Here is a 20,358-nt window from a genome sequence, read left to right as displayed (position 1 = left end):
ACGGGCTGCTTGGGGATCCCCTTGTCATTCTCACCATCACACAGTGACTCAACGGGGCTGCAGAGCTGGGGAGCTGGGAACAAGGGTGCGGCTTATTATATCCCGAGGTGCTTTTCAGCAGGATGCAAGCTAGCGTCCTGGGAGGTTTAAGCAGAGCTGGCGACTCACTTGCTGCAGACTGAGAACACCAGGACCAGCAGCATCGCGGGGGGTGGGCTGGGGGCAGATGGGGTCCTGGACAGATGTCTAAGCCTGTCATCAAGGCAACGGCCAGTGTGGTGTGGAGCTTCCAGAAAAGATGCCCGTGCTGATTTCTTAACCGGTCCTGAAAGCAAGCGTCAGAGCAGGCACGGCTGGAGGCTGGCGGAGCCCTGCTCAGGATGGCACCCTCCCAACTCACTCTGCTTTGCTCTTTTCACTCTGACACACCCCCTTCAGGTCTGAGGCCACTTTCAGCAAGTTCCTATTAGGAAATGCGGGTTCTTTGTACTCTGCGCCACCACCATCCTCAGTCAACACTTGCTGATTTAAACAAGTGAGGATCAGACATTCGGCCCTCGACTCTGGTCCTCCACGATTAATAAATGAAGGACCCTCTTTCACCCCCTGTCCCCCAGCAGCAGTGTCCTGATGACAGCATTTAGGCCAAGCTGCAGAACTCAGCAAGCATCTGCTTTCAGTTCCCATTTTTGGTGTATGAATTAACTCTCGCAGTGGCAGGGAGAGGGGGAGAGGGGTAGGCACCTTGGCCATGCCCTGCGTTCACAGACCACGTGGCAGGCACAGCCCAGACAGTGACCTCCGGGGAGCGCAGGTGCTAACCTGCCGCCAAGCGCACAGGGATGAATTCATGCTCACATACAGGTAGGCCTGGACACTGGCGAGGGGGCCACACCTGTGAGCAAGGGTTACAGAACAAGCGAACCCTTCTGTCCAATTCCGCGTGGCATAAAAATAGTTTAGTGCCCTTCTTCATGTAGTTGTAAAAAATATAATTTTTTAAGAATAGTTGATGTACCTTAAAATTGAGTTCAAAGTGGTTGACTTACTGGTTTTCGGTTTTTCTATTCATACGGTTGTACAATCATCACTGTTCCCTAATTCCAGAACTTTTTTATCACTCTGGAATAGAAAAGTCCTGTACACGTTAGCAGTCACTCTCCAGTCTTCTCTCTCCCCAGCCCCAGGCAACCACGAATCTACTCCTGTCACTATGGATTTGTCTATTTTGGACATTTCATAGAAATGGCATCATTACAATATGTGACCATTTATGCCTGGTTTCTTTCACTCAGCATAATGTTTTCAAGGTTCACCCATGTTGTAGCTTGTATCAATGCTTCATTCCTTTCTATGGCTGAATAGTATTCCATGGTATGGATGGTACCACCCTTTGTTTATTTGTTCATTAGCTGATAGACATTTGGGTCATTTCCACTTTGGGCTATTATGAATAATGCTGATGTGAATATTTGTGTACAAATGTGAACATATATGTTTGTGTGAACATATATTTTCAGTTACCTTGGACATATATCTAGGAGTGGAATTGCTGAGTCATGGGATAACTGGTCAACCCTTTGAGGCACCACCACCGTTTTCCACAGAGGCTGCACCGTTTTCTATTCCCACCAGCAACGTGCGCAGTCTCCAGTTTCTCTTCCTCCTTGTCAACACTGGCCATTGTCCACTTTTTACTTTAAAGCCATGCTAGTGGGTGTGAAGTGATATCGCATTGTGGTTTTCATTTGCATTTCCCTAATGATGGATGAATGTCTTTTCTTGAGCTTATTGGCCATTTGTATATCTTCTTTGGTGAAATATCTATTCAAATCTTTGCCCATTCTTTAATTAGGCTACTTGTCTTTTTATTGTTGAGTTGTAATAATTACAACTTTTTTGCTCAATGTACTTTCGTCCTAACAAAATATCATAAGGTGATATTTCCCCCCAAATAGTGAAAATAGCATAAGCCCAAAGCAAGAAGAGGTCAAGCGCCAGAAAAGGCAGGGCACTCTAGCCAAAAGAAGGTAGTGGAATGAGGAAGGTCAGGAAGAAAAATGAAGTAACTTTGTTTTAAAGCAAAAACACTGCAAGGCGGTTTCCTGTGGCCTCTGTGCCTGTGAGGTCCTGTGGAAGGCACCCTTCAAACGAGGACAGCAGACTTGGTCTCCCCCCTCCTCCCCAGAGCGCTGCAGGGTATACGCACCTACACACACAAAGTGCTTTGAACGTGTTTAGAGAACTCTCAAGCTCACCAAAGCTGCTGTGAATGCGTGAGGATATCAAGGAGCAATTCTTACAAGGCAGGCCTGTGTCTTATTTAGATTTAAGACTCCTCAGCACCTTATAAAAAAATGTTTGGTTCCCGAATGCATCAGCAAGTCAAAGATGAGATTTCGAGGTCTCGTATAGATACGGCTTTATTCTCGTTTTGGTTTATTATCCGAACCTGATGAACCAAATGACCCAATCATTTAACATAGTTTTTAGCACATTTTGCTATAGATGCATTACTTTTCCCAATTCCACAGACATCTTTTGAAGCTCTGGACTGGTCTCGCCTCCTGGCAGGAGGGACCTAAGCCCACAGGTGGCCAAGTCCCCACTCCCTGCAGTATTTGCATGGCTAGTGCAGCCGGGAATCTGCCACTGTACTTCTCTCCAGATAGCAGTGTGCCCCAGCCCCAGGGCGATTAGACTAGCAGAGCCTCCCGAGACTCCTTCAGCAGGTGGACAGGGCCAGCGGCCTTTGACCTGGCCCTGTGGCTGCAGGGTCCCCAGAGCAACAGACGCCTTTGCAGATTAGTTTCAAAGTGTGCCCCGCTCTAGAAGGGAAGGCACCCTTGGGGTTCTCATTTTTCTGCCCTCCCTCGCTCCCGAGGGCCCCTGCCTGATTTGCATCCTCAGCTCAATTTGCATCACAAAATACACCCAAACTTCCCTGGACCCACTGTGGTAGGCAGGCAAGTTGTGTTTTTTTGTTTTGTTTGGGTTTTTCATCTCCTGCCATTTCTCTAGCAGGTTTCTGGTTACATCCAGATGACACTTGGATTAGGTTTCATTTTATGTCCTTGGCCTATGATTCAACTAGCCCTTCCCACTGGGCCAGAGTCCCTCCAAGATCAAGCCCCGTTCACTGGAGGGGGCTCAGGGGGCGGCCCCTGCAGGCCTCGTGGAAGCGTCACCCTGCTTCTCACGCTCACTGGGCACCTCGATCTGCAGGCCAGGCAGCTGCGCGTCCTTCAGTTATACGCTCTGGGGTTGTTGGGGTTTTTTTTCTCCTTCCTTTTCCCCCAAACCCGGAATCAATATTTTGGGAGTAAAGGGGATGGGGAGGAGGGAAGAAGAGCCCCAGGGGACAGAAGTTTGCAACCGCCCAAAGCAGCTCTGTTCTCCAGACGGAACCCTCCAGACTCATTCAGCACCAAGTGGCTGCAGAGGAAACCCTGCCGGGCCAATGATAAGGGGGAAATGGAGTCACTTCCTTACCAGCTGCTTTATTCAGGTAGAAACAGTCCTCACTTCCTCGCGTGTGCTGTGCTGGCCACCGCTCCCAGCGGCCTGGCCGCCTGCTTCCCCTTTTGATCTCAGCCACAGTGGGCGTCGGCGCATCACCGCCTCCGGGCTTTAGGGAGAGCCCTCCTCTCTGCTGTGTGTGCCCCCCTCTCTCCTGGGGCTTGTATGTCAGTTGGCTCTGGGCGTTGGAAAACCATAGATCGTGTTTACTGGGAATGAGTCTCAGACTCCTTAGTAGAATCCAAGACTAGTGACCACCGGTGGTCTTTATTTTTTTTAATTTTATTTATTTATTTATTTATTTATGGCTGTGTTGGGTCTTCGTTTCTGTGCGAGGGCTTCCTTTCGTTGCGGCAAGCGGGGGCCACTCTTCATCGCGGTGCGCGGGCCTCTCACTATCGCGGCCTCTCTTGTGGAGCACAGGCTCCAGACGCGCAGGCTCAGTAGTTGTGGCTCACGGGCTTAGTTGCTCCGCGGCATGTGGGATCCTCCCAGACCAGGGCTCGAACCCGTGTCCCCTGAATTAGCAGGCAGACTGTCAACCACTGTGCCACCTGGGAAGCCCCACTACCGGCGGTCTTTATGTTCCCATGAAGGTCCAGGATCAACTTGGGGCCGCTGATCATCTCCCCTGTCTTGTACAACGGGCACCAATGCTGCCTCTCTTGTCGTGCCCAGGATTATTTTTTTTCATCTCTAGGCAGCATTTTCAGTCTTCATAACGTAGCTGGAATCTCCCTGACAGAGGGGTAAGTGGTCCAGTGAGTTTGGAAAATGCCCGACAGCTTATCCCCCCCTTGGAGACTCACAGGGCATACATGTGGGATGATATTCAAAATAGTTAGCGACCGATATGGCACAGACACTGACCAGTGAGATCCAACGCTGACCATTATGAACCATCTGAACATCACTTCCTCACAGGAAGACACTAGAGGCTGCTGCAAAAAAAAAGGCGGCGGCTTTTGTTTAAGCCCATCATTTATTTGTCCTTTGAACATGCTCCTTTTAAAAAATATCGTCTCAAGATACATTTGGAAAACCTGTTCCCTAGTAAAAGAAATCAGTGTATTTCAGTTCCACAGACATTTGCTGAGTGCCGAATATGTGACAGACACATGCTCCAGAGATCCAAAGATAAATAAAACATGGTCCCTGCACCTCCAGGTGCTAATTATTGAATGGGGGAAGACAGACATGTAAACAGGGACTAGCTGAGGATTATTCAGCTCAACCCAGGGGCTTGGAGAAAGTTGCCTGCAAAACACGATTGCACTGAATTCCTGAATGAACTAAAATGAACTTACATGTGACAGAGCTGAGCAGGAAACTAGGTTGGGGCAGAGCATCGGGAGCCTTGGATGTCATGTTAAAGAATCTGGAGTTAAGCATGGAAGTGACAGATTTGATTCTGAATAGATCACTCTGCCTGCAGTAGCGAGAGGAGATTGAAGGGTAGGGCATTAGACTAAAGGCAGAGAGATCAGATGGGAAATCCTAGCAGTAATCCTGGGGAGAGAAATAGGTGGTGAAATCAGTGGTACATATACTGTCCTGTGGAATCCCTTTGCCCTTACCACTTCAGAGCTCTCTAGCTTGACCTCCAACTACAGGAGATACAGCATCTGGATCTCTTGCCCCAAGGGCTTTCTCTGGCCTCTAGAGCCCACTTTACCTGTGCACCTGACTGGCCAGAAGTGCTGGGATATTGATACCTCCATAGGAGCAACCCTCAGCCAATGAATGGAAGGAGGTGGTGTATAAATACCCCAGCTCCCTAGCCGCTTACGGGAATAACGAAAGGTGTGTGTTCTGCACTGACCCCCAGATTTCCCAGCAGGATTCAGTTCCAGTTGCCAGCAGCAGTAACTTGCTTGACAAGGTAACTCATGGCCACTTTCCCTTTTCTGTCTCACTTCCCCACTCTCCTGCTAGTATTTCCTGGGATCACCTCCCACATAAACTGCTTACACTCCAGTCTTTTTCTTAGGGTCTGCTTCTGGGGGAACCCAACCTAAGACTGTGGGATTTACCTGTGAATGAATGGATGGGAGAGAAGAGGAAACATCTATCTAGGAGACTCTCAGGGTGTGGGTTTACTTGACAGCGTGGACACTGTAAAGGTGGGAAGAGAGGCCGGCTTGCTGGAGGGGCTTTGATGACTCCAGTCTGGACAGGCTGTATTGTAACTTCTGGTGGGTCATCTAAGAAGACGATTGGAATAGGAATCTGGCTGTCAGAGGAGCAAGTGGGGCTGGATATAAAGGTTTCAGAAACATCATCGGGGGGGGGGGGGTGTTTAAGACCATGAGAGTGAAGATTAGCCGAAGAGAGAGAAGACAGTCCAGGCTGCTCAGGGAGGATCAAGTACCCATCAGGGCAGACAGAAGAGGAGGTGCCCATGAAGAGATGGAGAAGAAATTCTCCAGGAGGCAAAGATTTACAGTGATCTCAGCATCCAGTGTGTCAAAATGCTCAGTCAGGTATGATCTGAAAAGTATTCAGTGGATTTAGCCACGTGGAGGGTATTGGTATTCTCGGGAGAGTGGTTTCAGAAGCGCAGTGGAGGACTTCCCTGGTGGCGCAGTGGTTAAGAATTGCCTGCCAATGCAGGGGACAAAGGTTCAAGCCCTGGTCCGGGAAGATCCCACATGCCGCAGAGCAACTAAGCCCGTGCGCCACAGTTACTGAGCCTATGCTCTAGAGCCCGCGAGCCACAACTACTGAGCCCAGGTGCCACAACTACTGAAGCCCGCGCACCTAGAGCCGGTGCTCTGCAACAAGAGAAGCCTGCGCACCGCAATGAAGAGTAGCCCCCGCTCGCCGCAGCTAGAGAAAGGTCACGCGCAGCAACAAAGACCCAACGCAGCTAAAAAAAAAATCAATTAATTAATTAATTAAAAAAAAAAAGTTTCTCTCTTTAAAAAAAAAAGAAAAGCGCAGTGGAGGAAGTGGCCAGGCTGAGTGGATTAAAATGTGGTGGAAAAGCAGCTGATGAGAGTAGGTTAGCAGTTTGTCTTGGGGGGAAAGAAGAGAAAAGGTAATGTTTAGGGTGGAACCCAGCATCTGCGTGGACATTTTGAGGAAATTTGAATGTTTATATGCCAAGGAAATAAGAGACAGAAGGTGGATGAGGTTGACATCGTAGTTGGGAGCTGGGGCAATTGATGGAGGAAGGTTCCAGAAGCAACAGGAGACAGTGGAATAAGGGAGCGGGGTGTAAAGAACAGGGGAGGACAGATAGGGTTGTGAGTTAGTCGGTGCTCCCAGATAGGAAACTGGGGTGATTCTCACCCAATGGCCCGACTTTCTCAGAGAAGAAAGAGGTGACATCAGCTGTTAAACAGTGAGGGGACACATGAGAACAGTGGTGGCAGTTTGGAATAGTCATGGAAAGCAGCAGAGCCAAGCTCTGACCCAGGGTAAGGGAGTGCTCAGTGCTTTCTAGAACTCACTGAGTCTGGAGACCATGAATTTGGAGCAGCCCCCATCTGCCTGGCCAGACGACTTTCTTCAGCAATGCTTGGAAGGCCAGAGGTGACTGGGGGGCAGGATGGGGTCAAGGTTGGATGGGAGGAGCAGGGTGAGGGAGGCAGGGAGGGCGCAGGGAGACAGAGCCGAGTGCCTGCCAGGGTCCTCAGCCACCGAGCACAGGAGGCCGGGGATGCGAACGCAGCCTCTCGTCCTCCTCCGCCTCATAGCAGCTTATCAGCACACACTGTGAGTAATTTACTTTCCCAGTCTACATTTCATTTGCCTCATTTATATAAAAGGCGTTATCATTACTAGGTGTTACCACACCAGTGCAGGAGATCTGAACTTACTTGGAGGTAACTACCCGCTCAGTTTTGAGTTACTATGGTTCGCCTTTTCCATTTTCTTTCTTTTTTATAAATTTATTTTATTTATTTATTTTCGGATGCGTTGGGTCTTTGTTGCTGTGCGTGGGCTTTCTCTAGTTGCGGCGAGCGGGGGCTACTCTTCGTTGCGGTGCGTGGGCTTCTCATTGCGGTGGCTTCTCTTGTTGCGGAGCACGGGCTCTAGGCGCACGGGCTTCGGTAGTTGTGGCTTGCAGGCTCTAGAGCACAGGCTCAGTAGTTGTGGCTCACGGGCTTAGTTGCTCCATGGCATGTGGGATCTTCCCGGACCAGGGCTCGAACCCGTGTCCCCTGCATTGGCAGGCGGATTCTTAACCACTGCACCACCAGGGAAGTCCATCGTCTTTTCTATTTTCTAACCCTTGCCCTCAGGTTGTCATGAGGGAGGCGATCCCCATGGAGACAAAATGATAAAGCCATGACAAATAGAAAATATGAAAGGCGTTTGATAGCAGTGTTCAGTTTCCTGTTAGCGCCATCTGATTTTCTTTTTGTTCTGCCGACAGGACCTTCCGCTCTGTGCAGGGTAGAAAATGGCACACGCCTCGATTTAGTTTAGTTCAATGTGCACACAGAGGCATCCCCTCTCTGGATTGGAAGCTCTTTGAGGGCAGGATGACTTCCCCCACTTAGGGTCTCCCATGATGATGTAATGTATCCACACAAGTCAGCTCAAAGATTGTGGAATGTAGCTGAATTTCTGATTTGTCTACAGCCAACCAAGACCACATTAAGTTTCGCCACGGTGCAAGGAGCAGTGAGAGCCAGCATGGAGCCAGGGGCCTGGACTTACAGACGCTGGTTTCATTGTTACCTGTTTCACTCAGTGTCATGTTGGGAACATCTCTCCTTGCCAATAAATATAGGGTATAGTTTTTAGTGACCGACCCATATTCCATTATCATATTTTCATATATTTTTGTTGTTTTCGGGTTTTATTAATTTTTTCAAGATAAATAACTAGAAGTAGAATTACTAACAAAACGACAATATTTTTAAAGCTTTTGCTACGCATTGCCAAATATGAAAGGTCTCTCCATTTACCTCTACCTGGGAGTCTATCAGTTGTGTAAGAGTATCTGGGGCTCCCACCCCCATCCCTACCCCATCCTTTTCAGCAGAACTCAGTATTCTTTTTCAGTTTCTGCCAATCTGATTCGTTTTTAAATCTTGTTTTATTTGGAATCAGGTTTAAACGAAACTTTTTGAAGGATTCTGAAGGGGAAAGGAAAATTTTGGAAGGTGGGCTGCCTTGAGGGACCTGTATGTGTATGTCTGTGTCGGAGAGTGGGGAGGAGAGACAGAGAAATAGAGGAAGAGGGGAAAGGAAGGAAGGGAGGGAGGGAGGAAGAGGGAGAAGGGGGTGAGAGTGGTCCCAAGGCAGGAGGGATGATATACTATTACCGCCTCCCCCCAACTTTCCCTGGCTTAGGAGTCTTGAGTCTGGTCTGTTCCCATCCGTCTGTCCCGCCCACATCTCCCTGGCTTACTTCCAACCCTGCAGCCAGAGTCCGGGGTTGGGATGTTGGCCGCCCTGCCCCACTGATGCCAGCCCTGGGTGGAACTCAGACTCAGACCATCTGTGGCCTCTGAATTTGTAGTTTGTGGGGAAGCTGTCTGCAAAAGAGCACGCAGAGCTGGGGCACTGCCTGCCTTCTCTATGATGTGAGAGGCCAACAGGAGAAAGGACCCTTCCCTGGGGACTTGCTGTGCCCATCCCTGAGGTCAGGCAGAGCCCTTGCCAGTCCTGACATGAGCAAGGGCTGCCGTGCCTTCTGAATATATAGGCTGGGATTTTGTCCGAATCACATGACAACGGCCCAGGTTTTCTTTTTCCCTCTTTGTTGCTTTTAATACATAAAATGAGCATGTGTTTATTTAAAACAGCTTTCAAACTTAAACAAATAATGACAGACTGTTCAAACAGACTTCGGAAATCACCCTAATCAGGATGTTTGAAAAAGCAAGACGACGACTCTCCATGAAAGTAGCTTTTAGGATCTTCAGTCCTGAAACAACAGGGTCTGCTCTGCACTTTAGAATCACAGATGGGCAAACCGTAGGAGCCAGATTCCATCTCGGGGGTTTAAAGAACGCCCCTCAGCCCTACAACCTGACTTAATAATTTACGAGGAAGTAGAGTTTGGCGTGTGTTATCACCAGAACACATGACGGGTACGTTTGAATTCACAATTTCTATAGAAATCACCAAGCATCTTCAGAACCAAAAGCTGACACCTTAGAGGGAGCTAGTAAATTGTTTCTGGAAATTAGCAGGCTCGGTAGACCATCTGGAGGGAAGGGCAGTTTTAGGAGGGATGTAGCAGGTTAGCAAGAGGACAGGCCAGAGAACAAGGTACTGTTTCCACTAGTTCACACTCTGGGCCACATTTACAAATGGCCTCAGTCACCTATGTTTATCTTCACAACAACCAATTTTATGGGTGAAATAAATGAAGCTCAGGGTTGGGTAATTTGTTCAAGGTCATAAGCAATAAAATGTCAAAGCTGGGATTTCACCCAGACCCTCTCCCCCGAGTTCAGAGCTAATTCCCAGATCCCTGGGGCTGCGTCATCGTCTCTGTGCTCATTCTTTGGGTTAAGAGATGCTTCTTTAGCTCGTTCCACTTTAGAAATGATTTTTTTACTTTATAGTGCACATCAGAAATGGGCCATGAGGTCCGTTAGAAGCATAGTTATTAATGTGAGGGGCTGGGGCTTGGGAGAGGGAATTATTCTGGCCCTAGAGAGTTGGGGGTATTTGGAGAGGTTGTTTCTTCTCCTGCTGGTACTGTGCACCAGACAAAGCAGTCTGAGTTTGTCGCTACTTCCTCCACTTTCCCAGGATGGCTCCTGGTCTGGAAAGGTCAGATGGCCTAGGCCTTAGTCTGTTTCATATTCTTCCACAGAAAACTCCATTGATAACTAAAGGGATGCTGGGTCCAACCACTGACCCTCTCAACATCAAGCCGAATTGCATACTGCCCAGTGCTGGTACTCTGAGGAATTTGGGGTGCCCTTTGGCTGGGCTCTTGTGGGTTCCAGCCTGCCCATCCCTCAGGGAGAACAGCACGGAGGGGAGGGCTGTTTGTTAGACGTTTGCTGTTGTGTCTGTGGGATCCTGGGATGTACTTTGCAAGAGGCAGGTTCTCTAAATAGACCCTGACCCCTTTCTGCCCCATTTATGCCACTTACATGTAGGGAAAGTAGGAGGTGTCTTGACAAACACCCGTGATTGTTAGCTCAGCTTTGCGCTAAGGGCACTAAGCACATATTTCATTTATGTCTATTGCCTTGCTTGCTAAGGCTCAAACTTAGAAAATGTTAACAATAGATTAAGAAAGAAGAAAACCCTTGCGCCCTCTCCTGGTAAAAGTTAATCCAGTACATCTGAAGGTATAGCTCACTCACTTATGGGGAGCAGTTATCTGTCTAGACTAACTGAGTAATCTTGTACTAATTTGACCAAAGCTATTGACACACTAGATGGACCATTGGGTCTTCCTTGGGCTGTGATTACAGAGTTTCTTCTAAACCTTTCTTCGCAGGGCTCCTCAGCCTCAGCACTATTGGCGCTTTGGGGTGGATAATTCTTTGTGGTGAGGGCTGCCCGGTGCCTTGTGGATACTGAACAGCATCCCTGGCTTCTACCCATTAGATGCCAACAGCACGCCCATCCCAGACCATGACTACCAAAAATGTTTCTAGGCATTGCCAAATGTCCCCTGGGGGACAAGACCAGTGAGCCCCACTGCCCTAAACCCATGTCTGCCTTTTTTTTTTTTCTTTTTTGGCCACACCTTGCAGCTTGCAGGATCTTAGTTCCCCGACCAGGGATTGAACCCACGCCCTCGGCAGTGAAAGTGCCGGGTCCTACCCACTGGACCGCCAGGGAATTCCCTCGTTTGCCTTTTGTAAAAGGTGCCACTGGTCACGGGGCAACCAGTGAGAGAGTGAGGATGGCTCAACACAAACCTTTCGTGACTGTGGGGAGCAATTTTGATAATTGGTCAACTGAGTTCACCTCTGGGAATTTGTCTAAAAAAAATCCAAACAAGTAGACAAGAGTTTATGTATAAAGCTGTATCATAATGTTGTTTATGAGAGCAGAAGTTTAAAACAACCCAAATAAAGAATTGGTTAGGAACCTCCCTGGCGGTCCAGTGGTTAAGACTCCGTGCTTCCAATGCAGGGGGCACGGGTTCGATCCCTGGTCAGGGAGCTAAGATCCCACAAGCTGCGAGGCGTGGCCAAAAATAAGTAAAAAAAAAAAAAAAAAAAAGAATTGGTTAAATAAAGTACAGCATAGATATAGATATATAAACATATATGGTGGAATACTATGCAGTCATGAAAAAGAATTGTGTAAGTTTATATTCAATAACATGGGACTTTTCCCTAATGATGCCTTAAACTCTCGAGACTACTGCAAGATGTCCAGTGGTTTTTGTATACAAAAGGAATAATTTCAAGAAGGCAGAGTAAGCATCTAGGTGAAGTATTAGGCCAAACACAGAATTCAAACCAATGTTTGACTTCAGAAAACTTTACTCTTTAATTGAACAAACATTTCTCAAACACCTACATGTACCAAGACCACACATAGCACTGGGGAGACAAAGATGATACCTGGTCCCTCTACTGCAATACTTGCCCCAAACAGACAAAAACACGGTAAACGTCGTCAGACCCTCCTCCCTACCGTGATGCTGGACGTCTCCGTATGTTACTGTCTCCCATCGTGAAATCGTGTGCTCTAATTCCAGGTTTGGGGGCCTAACCGGAGCTACATCTTGTTTTCCTCTTCATGCCTGATTAATCACACCAAGGGAACAACATTTCATTTACTGCTTTATATATTCAGATATATTTAGAGTTGTCCAAATACCCATTGGGTCCAAACATGGAATCTAATCCTCCCCAACAAATCTAAGAAATGAGCATTCAATCGTTTCAGCTTTTCTCCTACAGCACAGGAACAAAGAAAATGAATCCGTAAGATGGGTATGAAGAATAAATAAAATAATGCATGTCAGGCATTTGTTACAAGTGCCTGGCATATAGCAAGCACTCAATAAAGGAGTAGTTGGGTTTTTTTAAAAATTATTTTTACGAATGGTCATGCTAGCTAAAATTGCAAAGCCTGCCGTATTTCTAACTGCCTTTGCTGTTTTATCTTTTCCCTTAGCACCTACCACTCTCTAATACACTATATGAAACATGTAGTTTTGTTTACTGCCTATCCTACTCCACTGGGTCAAAGCTTTTGCGCTTTTAGCCTATTTCATTCACTGCTGTATCTCTACGGTGTCTGGTACATAAGTAGGGTCTCAAAAAATACTTCCTGAATGAAAGTGAAAAGAGTGGGTCTGACATCATTGCCCCCAAAGTGCGTTTGACCTTTCCCCTAACCCTCCTGAAGGTGCCCAGGCACTTCAGATGCCTTTCTCCCTGTCATCTGGCATTCCGTCCGTGCCCGCTCTAATATTCTTTTTCTTCCCTCCTCTCCCCACTGCAGGATGCCTTTGTGGAGCTGTATGGTCCCAGCATGCGGCCTCTGTTTGATTTCTCCTGGCTGTCTCTGAAGGCACTGCTCAGTCTGGCCCTGGTGGGAGCTTGCGTCACCCTGGGTGCCTATCTGGGCCATAAGTGAAGTCCACAGGCCTGCCACAAACACATATGCAAAAGGTTCACTAAAGCAGTAGAAATAATATGCATTGTCACTGATGTACCATGAAGCGAAGCTGTGGTCTCTTAAAAACAAAAACAAACCACCACCAACAACGAAAAAACAGCTTTCAGGCTCAACGTCGAATCAGCTACTTACTGCCAAAGGGAAATACAATTTATTTTTTACATTATTAAGAAAAATAAGATTTATTTATTTAAGACAGTCCCATTGAACCTCCTGTCTTTGGAAACCCTACCACTAATTACTAAGCCCCACCTGGATGGCTCCACCTGGTCTCCTGTGCCTATAAACACGGATTTCTGTTCCATGTTGTTGGCCCAACTGACTCACCATCTGAAAAGCAAACAAATTGACAAAGGACTTGACTGTTCCAGAAGCCGGGTTTCTGGCTGCTGGAGGTTAGGAAGAAGGTGTTCGCTTTCTTTGCCTTTTTTTGTTGTTGTTGTTGCCCTGGAGGCTGTGTTCTTAATAGAGGGAAGGTCCTTGGAGGGGAGACCATTCTTCCCTGGCCTGCAGAACAGGCACTTTGCATATGGTACACACCCGGTTGGAAGAAAACCATCGGGAACTTCAGATGGACTTGGTATTTGCCAAGATCTCCACCCCGAAGGACAGTGTTGGGAAAAATGCCCTTAAACCATAGGAAAGTATTTTTTTAAGCTACCAATTGTGCCGAGAAGCATTTTAGCAATTTATACAATATCATCCAGTACCTTAAGCCCTGACGTGTATATTCATATATTTTGGATACGCTCCCCCTCCAAATACTGGCTCTGTCTGTGTATGAAGCAGAATCCTCTGGAATGCGAGGAAGTGAACGTTTCGGTGACTTCTTCGGCATCAGGAAGCATCAGGCCGCCACAAGTGCCTGCTTTTCCGCAAGAGGCCGCGGTCTGCTCTGCCTTGCCCCAGCTCGGAGACCTCGTCCTGGAACCCAGCCTGGGCACTCGCTGGCCTGCTCGAGGGGTTTTAAACAGAGCGGTGTGGTCTGCGAATGTCTGGAAGGTGACGGAGCTCAGAATCGCGCGGGCAAGGAAAGAAGGCAGGAGGCCTGCGCCTGCTACCCTGGGGCCCCCTGGTTAGGCGCCTCTCCACGTGGAGCGTGGAACCCGGGAGCCAAGGCTCTTCGGGCGTTTATCACTGTGGAGGGAAGGAAACGGGCACTGCGCCTTTGCTCACGGAGGGAGGCGGTGATGGCTGCGGGTCCCGCCCCCCAGGGGAGACGCTTGCATGCGCCTCGGCCACGCGGCTGCCAGCCTGCCCGTGCAGCTTAAAGCAAGATTTTAAAGACTTTGGGGAGGGTCATAAATCCTAAAGGAAGCGTTAAAATGGATTAACTGACCTATGTCTGTGGAATTACGATGTAAAACATTATCTTGTCATTGTAGTTTGGTTTTATTTGAAAAACCTGACAAGAGGGGGGGAAAAAAAGTTCCAGGTGTGGAATGTGGGGATTATCTGTACATCCTGGGGCGTTAAAAAAGAAAAAAGAAAAAAAAAAAAAATCAGTGCTGGAAAACGCTAGAGAAGTAGCAAAAGAAGTGAAATCTCCAGCTCATAAACTAGAAATATTTTTTCAAGTTTAGAATCAGCCTTGAGACATACGTGGAATAACTGTGGCATTATTGCATTATATACCATTTATCTGTATTAACTTTGGAATGTACTTATGTTCAATGTTTAATGCTGTGGTTGATATTTCGAAAGCTGCTTTAAAACAAAAAAAGGTTACATGCATCTCAGCATCTTTTAAAAAAATTGTATTTAGTTATGGCCTCTACCCTATTTGTTAGCAAAAATGATCATTTTTTCCATTTGAGATTTTTGGCTCTTAATTCTTTAAAAGCATTTCTGAGGAGGTGAGATAAGCCCTGGGTCTCAGCTACCTGAGAAACCCTGGAACATGCCGGCCACCCAGCCACTTTGCTTGAACCGAGCTACGTCCACTTCCATGTCAACAGAATTATTTATTGTGAGGGACGTATCTGTTGTCCCTTTGACCTTGTTGCTTAGGTTTACTTGTCCTTGGCCAAATCAGAATTTAACTCACATCATTTAGGATTGCATACATGTTTGGTTAAACCCATGAGGTTCATTCGGCTGGAAATCCAGATGGAAAATGACCAGGGGATTAAATTCTGGCTCCGATGGTTTGCCCTTTAGAGATGGCTTCCGTGCTTGTCTCCACGGAGACCTGTCTAGAGCCCTCCCACCCTCCTTCCATAGGGCCTTTCTCCGTGGCCGTCCTCAGGTCCTTCCTGAAATGCAGTGGCGCTTACGCCCTAGACGGAGAAAGCAAGAAACCCATGGTATGAAGCCAGACCTCCCTGGCGGGCCTCAGGGAACAGGACGATCTGACCTTTGAATGATTCTAATTTTTAAGCAAAATATTATCTTATGAAAGGTTTACATTGTCAAAAGTGATGAATATGGAATATCAAATTCTGTGCTGCTATCCTGCCAAGATCATTCTAATGGAGTCGGTTTGCAGTACACTCCAAGTGGCGAGATCCTCCAAGCTGCTTTAGAAGTAACCATGAAGAACACGGACATTTTTAATATAAAGCTTGTTTGTCTTTTGTTGTTGTTGTTGTTATTGTTATTGTTCAAGCTGGGATTTGCAGAGTGTTCTAAAAATGTATATATAAAAAAGGTCACAGGGGCTCATTTCTGACTGGTTTCCTTTTGCTGTGGGGTTACATTATCTGGTTTTAATGATAAATGTTCCCGGCCACCTGACCCCAGAACTGTACAGTATTGTGGCTACACTCTCTCTAAGAGTAGTTGAAGTTGCATTTTTCTTGTTGTTAAAAACATGTTAGAAGCAATGAATGTATATAAAAGCCTCGACTAGTCATTTTTTTCTCCTCCTTTTTTGCATTGTCTCAATTATTTTGCAGTTGGACAGCAGAGACCCATTCCTACCTAACAGGTGTGGAGGAGGGATTCACACCTGAATTACCATCAGCGTGGTGCACATGTTGGCCCAGGTCAGGGTTCAATAGAGCACGTGCACTTTCCAAACGGAGGTCGAGGGCTCTAAAAAAAGCCACAAGGAGAAAAGCACCCAAGAACCTCCCGGGTCCTCCCAAGCCCTCGCTGCACAGACAGCCCGAAAGAGAGATCAAAATGACAGCTCGCACCTTCCGCAGCAGACACTCATCTCAGATTCTGCAGGCTTCAGATGTGGCTTAAAGTCACATTTCGAATGAAGGAAGCACTTTGCTATAGTTGAAGCCAAAAACCAACAGCCTCTGCCCCAGCTCACTTATCTCTGTCTATTCCGATATGACCTTCCATTAAGATGTGACTTTATTTCATTAGTAAATGTTTATGCTTATCATCACTTAAAGACCTAGTCCTGGCCCAAGGTGGGAAATTAGGAAGTGATCATAAATCAAGAGGAGTTCTAATAATCAGGATTAGACTTAAATATGTAGGACAGTCCCAACACACGTCTGGGTTTTTCGCGTCGAGGATCTATGGGATAAACAGAATTGCAAATTGTCTATATTGTAATTAAACTTATGCTAAAATGATGAACTTATACATGTGAACTTAAATTCTAATTTCGACTGTACTTCTAAGGCAGCGGCTGTTTTTATACTTCCTTATCACTTATAGTTAGTAATGGACACCTCCTCTATCAGAAAAAAACAGGAAGGGCTTGAAACATAAGCCATTCTAAGGAAATTAGGGAGTCAGTTGAAATTCTATTCTGATCTTATTCTGTGGTGTCTTTTGCAGCCCAGACAAATGTGGTTACACACTTTTAAGAAATACAATTCTACATTGTTAAGCTTATGAAGGTTCCAATCAGATCTTTATTGTTATTCAATTTGAATCTTCCTAGGGATTTTTTTTTTTTTTTTAATTATTATGGGACAAAGAACATTTGTTGCAGGGTTGGGAGGAAGAATTTTCAAATGAGCAAAACATTCCGAAGATTGGATCAGGGTGTGGAGGATTTCAGAATAGCCAGGACTGTAGGATGTGAAATGCAAACAAGTGAAAACTTCACTAGGATCAATGTGATGCCTCGGTGAAGGACCTTATGCAACAAACAAGAAACATTTTCAAGTTCTGTGGTATATTTAGCTTCTAGAGACAACAGAACAACTCAAAGTCCAGCTCTGTATGGCAGTGCAGATGAACCAAAACTCTTTTAAACATCTGCCATCAATGGTAATGGTATTAATTTCAAGCCTGGACATGTCTAATGGCTATTTAAACAATAAATTTGTAATTTTAACCAACAGGATATTTAATGAAAACCTTCTGGTTGGTAGGGACATCTATTTCTAAATACTTATTATGCACAATACAGGGAGAAAAAAAGTGAGACTGAACTGGGTAAGTAATAATACAAGTTCCTTATCCTTACCCAAAGAATCATTCTGTTCCATGTCTGTGCTCATAGGACTGGCCTTAGACAACCATGAAATATGCATCCCACGGGGCACAAAGAAAACCAGATGGAGTATGAATGGTATTGCCCCAATTCATCATGACTACCCCAGAAAAATAACTGAAAGGCAATATATATCCTATTGATGACAAGGTTGTTTTGGGTCCCAAGGTAAGCTCAGCAGACAGAAACACTTGTGGAAGATGGAAAGGCTTAATCAAAAAATCCCGGGACTGTTACTAAATATGACTAGAGTATATTAGTAACTCCGTGTCCCTAAACCTTTTAGGGAATCTGCAGTGAGCCCTCCAGCCAGCTCATTTCATTAAGTTTTTGCCTCTGGGGTAGCATTTAAAGGAATGATAGCCGATCACATTTCTTTGGAGGAAGCTTGTGTTTATTATACTATCTTCTTAAGTTTTCAACCAAGTTTTGCTTTTGTTTTGAGTTACTGGGATTATTTTTGTTTTCAATAAAAATAAGTATAAAAAGTGGTTTTGTATTGAAAGCTTTTGTTATCAAGATGTTCACACTTCTCCCTTCCACGGGCTGTTTTTAAGACGGATACTTCTTAGGGGTGGCTGATATCCTGCAACACTGTACACACACAAAAAACTATATGATAAGTGTACTTTAGATAGTTAAGATAAAGTAAGTCTCTGGTTGGCAAGCATTAAATATAATGGCATTTTCTTTGTATTGTTGGGGAAAGCCCCACTGCCATTCAACTTTCTTTGTCTGTCCAGTTAATATTGTGAAGAAAAATAAAGTACAATGTGAGATATTGGTTGTACCCTGGAATTGTTTGTGATGCGGTGATGTGATTTTGCCCTGTCATTCAAAGACCTTCTTAACAAGCCAGTAGAGCCACCCGGAGCCTGACTGGTTATGAAGCCCTGGGGGGGCCAGGCTATGGGATTGCTCAGCGGGTGAAGCCGCCTTAGAAGGAGGTTTTGTTTCCTCGTTACTAACCCTTCTGGTTTGGTTCAAGGTGGACCAGCCTTGAGTTCTACTCCCATTGTTGCTGCCCGGTGTGATCCCTCATACCAAGTGAAGATCCCAACCTCTGCTCCGTAAGATGAAAGATGGTATAAAAAGGAGAGAAAGAAGCTAAAAATTCTGGTTTGAAGTGAGCGTTTTAAGATAACCAAAGCAGTCACTTGTTTTGGAGCATAGACATCCTAAACAGCCGGGCACCTATGTTTCCCTCTTATACTGCTACCCTAGGAAGGCATCAATCCTCCAAGGCTCTTCCCTTCAACTCAATTAAAAGGACTCCGGGGGGCTTCCCTGGTGGCGCAGTGGTTGAGAATCCGCCTGCCAGTGCGGGGGACACGGGTTCGAGCCCTGGTCCCGGAGGATCCCACATGCCGCGGAGCAACTAAGCCTGTGTGCCACAATTACTGAGCCTGCGCATCTGGAGCCTGTGCTCCACAACAAGAGAGGCCGCGATAGTGAGAGGCCCGCGCACTGCGATGAAGAGTGGCCCCCGCTTGCCACACCTGGAGAAAGCCCTCGCACAGAAACGAAGACCCAACACAGCCATAAATAAATAAATAAATAAATAAATAAACATACATACATACATACATACATAAATACATACATACGTAAATAAATAAATACATAAATAAATAAATAAATACATAAATAAATACATACATACATACATACATACATAAATACATACATACATACATACATACATAAATACATACATACATACATACATAAATACATAAATACATAAATGACTCCGATAGCAGCATCTGCTGGCTGCCAGCCCTGTACACGTAACCCACCAGTTCTTATTACCTTGGAAGGTGGGTACTGGCTTCTCCTGTTTTATAGGCAAAATCTGAGACTCATAAAAGTTAATATGCCCAAGTCCTCAAACCTCGTGAACTGCAGAGGCAGGATTTGAGCTAGTGGTCCGGCTGCCTCCCAGGCCCTTGCTTCTCTTCTATCAGTGGTCTTCAAAAGGCTGCACATGGAGCCTTGGGGCACCACATTTGCAAGGGGTAAGCAAGCTTGGGGTGTTTAAAGGAATCAACGTTCTTGGCATGCCAGGGATGCTCCGTCCTAAACTGTCCTCCGTGAGAACACTCCTGAGGTCAGGCCAGTTCTCACCTCCCACCTTCCCTTTCTCAATCATCTGTCACAGCTCACAAAACAGAGGCGCACACAGCTGTCCCTCCCGGAATCTGGCTGTGATTCCCTTGCCCTAGCCACGGGGGCCAATCACGCCCGTCTCTTCCCAACTCCAGTGAAGTCAAGTTTGGTAGCTTGAAATAGGCCCTGGTGGAAGTATTTACACCATGGAAATGAGCACAAGATACAAAATAGAGCTTTTTTCCCCCTCTTGTTTCTTTGTCTTTTTTTTTTTCTTCCAGAGAGCCAATTTACCTGCACACCTCTGAGCACTGTCCTGGGGATTTAAAACCCTTCAGTTACCAAAAGGTATGATGTGAAATCCTTGGGCTGTATTAGACACTAATGCCTGGGAAACGAATCCTTTTGCAAATCACTTTTCCAATTGGTTGCTTTCAACAAAGGTGAAAGATCACCTAGTCAAGACGGCCACCTGTCAAGCTGGCAGGATGTGGGTTTGTTTTTTTTTTTTTAAATATGATTTCAGAATATAACTCAGAAATCTAGAGTTGTGTAACATTACTATACAAAACTCCTTCCACTCCCTCGTACTTGGTATGTGAACAGCTCTCCTTGAAGCTTACATCCATAAAAACAAAGAATGGGTTTGATGGTGAACCCTAGCTCTTTCTAGTAACAGGTCATTTCTATTTATAGATACTTGTCCTTCTTGGTGGGGAGGGGGAGGATGATAAACCAGCCCCATTTAT

At 46.1% G+C, this 20,358-nt stretch overlaps 1 protein-coding gene across 1 annotated transcript in view; it reads left to right on the top strand.

Annotated features, from left to right (window-relative positions):
- Positions 1-18,281, top strand: part of BCL2 (BCL2 apoptosis regulator) — a 184,954-nt gene extending 166,673 nt beyond the window's left edge. The window contains exon 3 of the mRNA XM_059894577.1: positions 12,916-18,281. Coding sequence (XP_059750560.1) covers positions 12,916-13,050 — 135 coding nt within the window. The 3' untranslated portion in view covers positions 13,051-18,281. The remainder of the gene's footprint in view (positions 1-12,915) is intronic.
- The last annotated feature ends 2,077 nt before the right edge of the window (positions 18,282-20,358 follow it).

This window comes from Balaenoptera ricei, chromosome 14 (genome assembly GCF_028023285.1).
Source record: "Balaenoptera ricei isolate mBalRic1 chromosome 14, mBalRic1.hap2, whole genome shotgun sequence".
In the NCBI taxonomy this organism is placed as follows: domain Eukaryota; kingdom Metazoa; phylum Chordata; class Mammalia; order Artiodactyla; family Balaenopteridae; genus Balaenoptera; species Balaenoptera ricei.
This window is presented reverse-complemented; position numbering and strand designations above follow the sequence as displayed.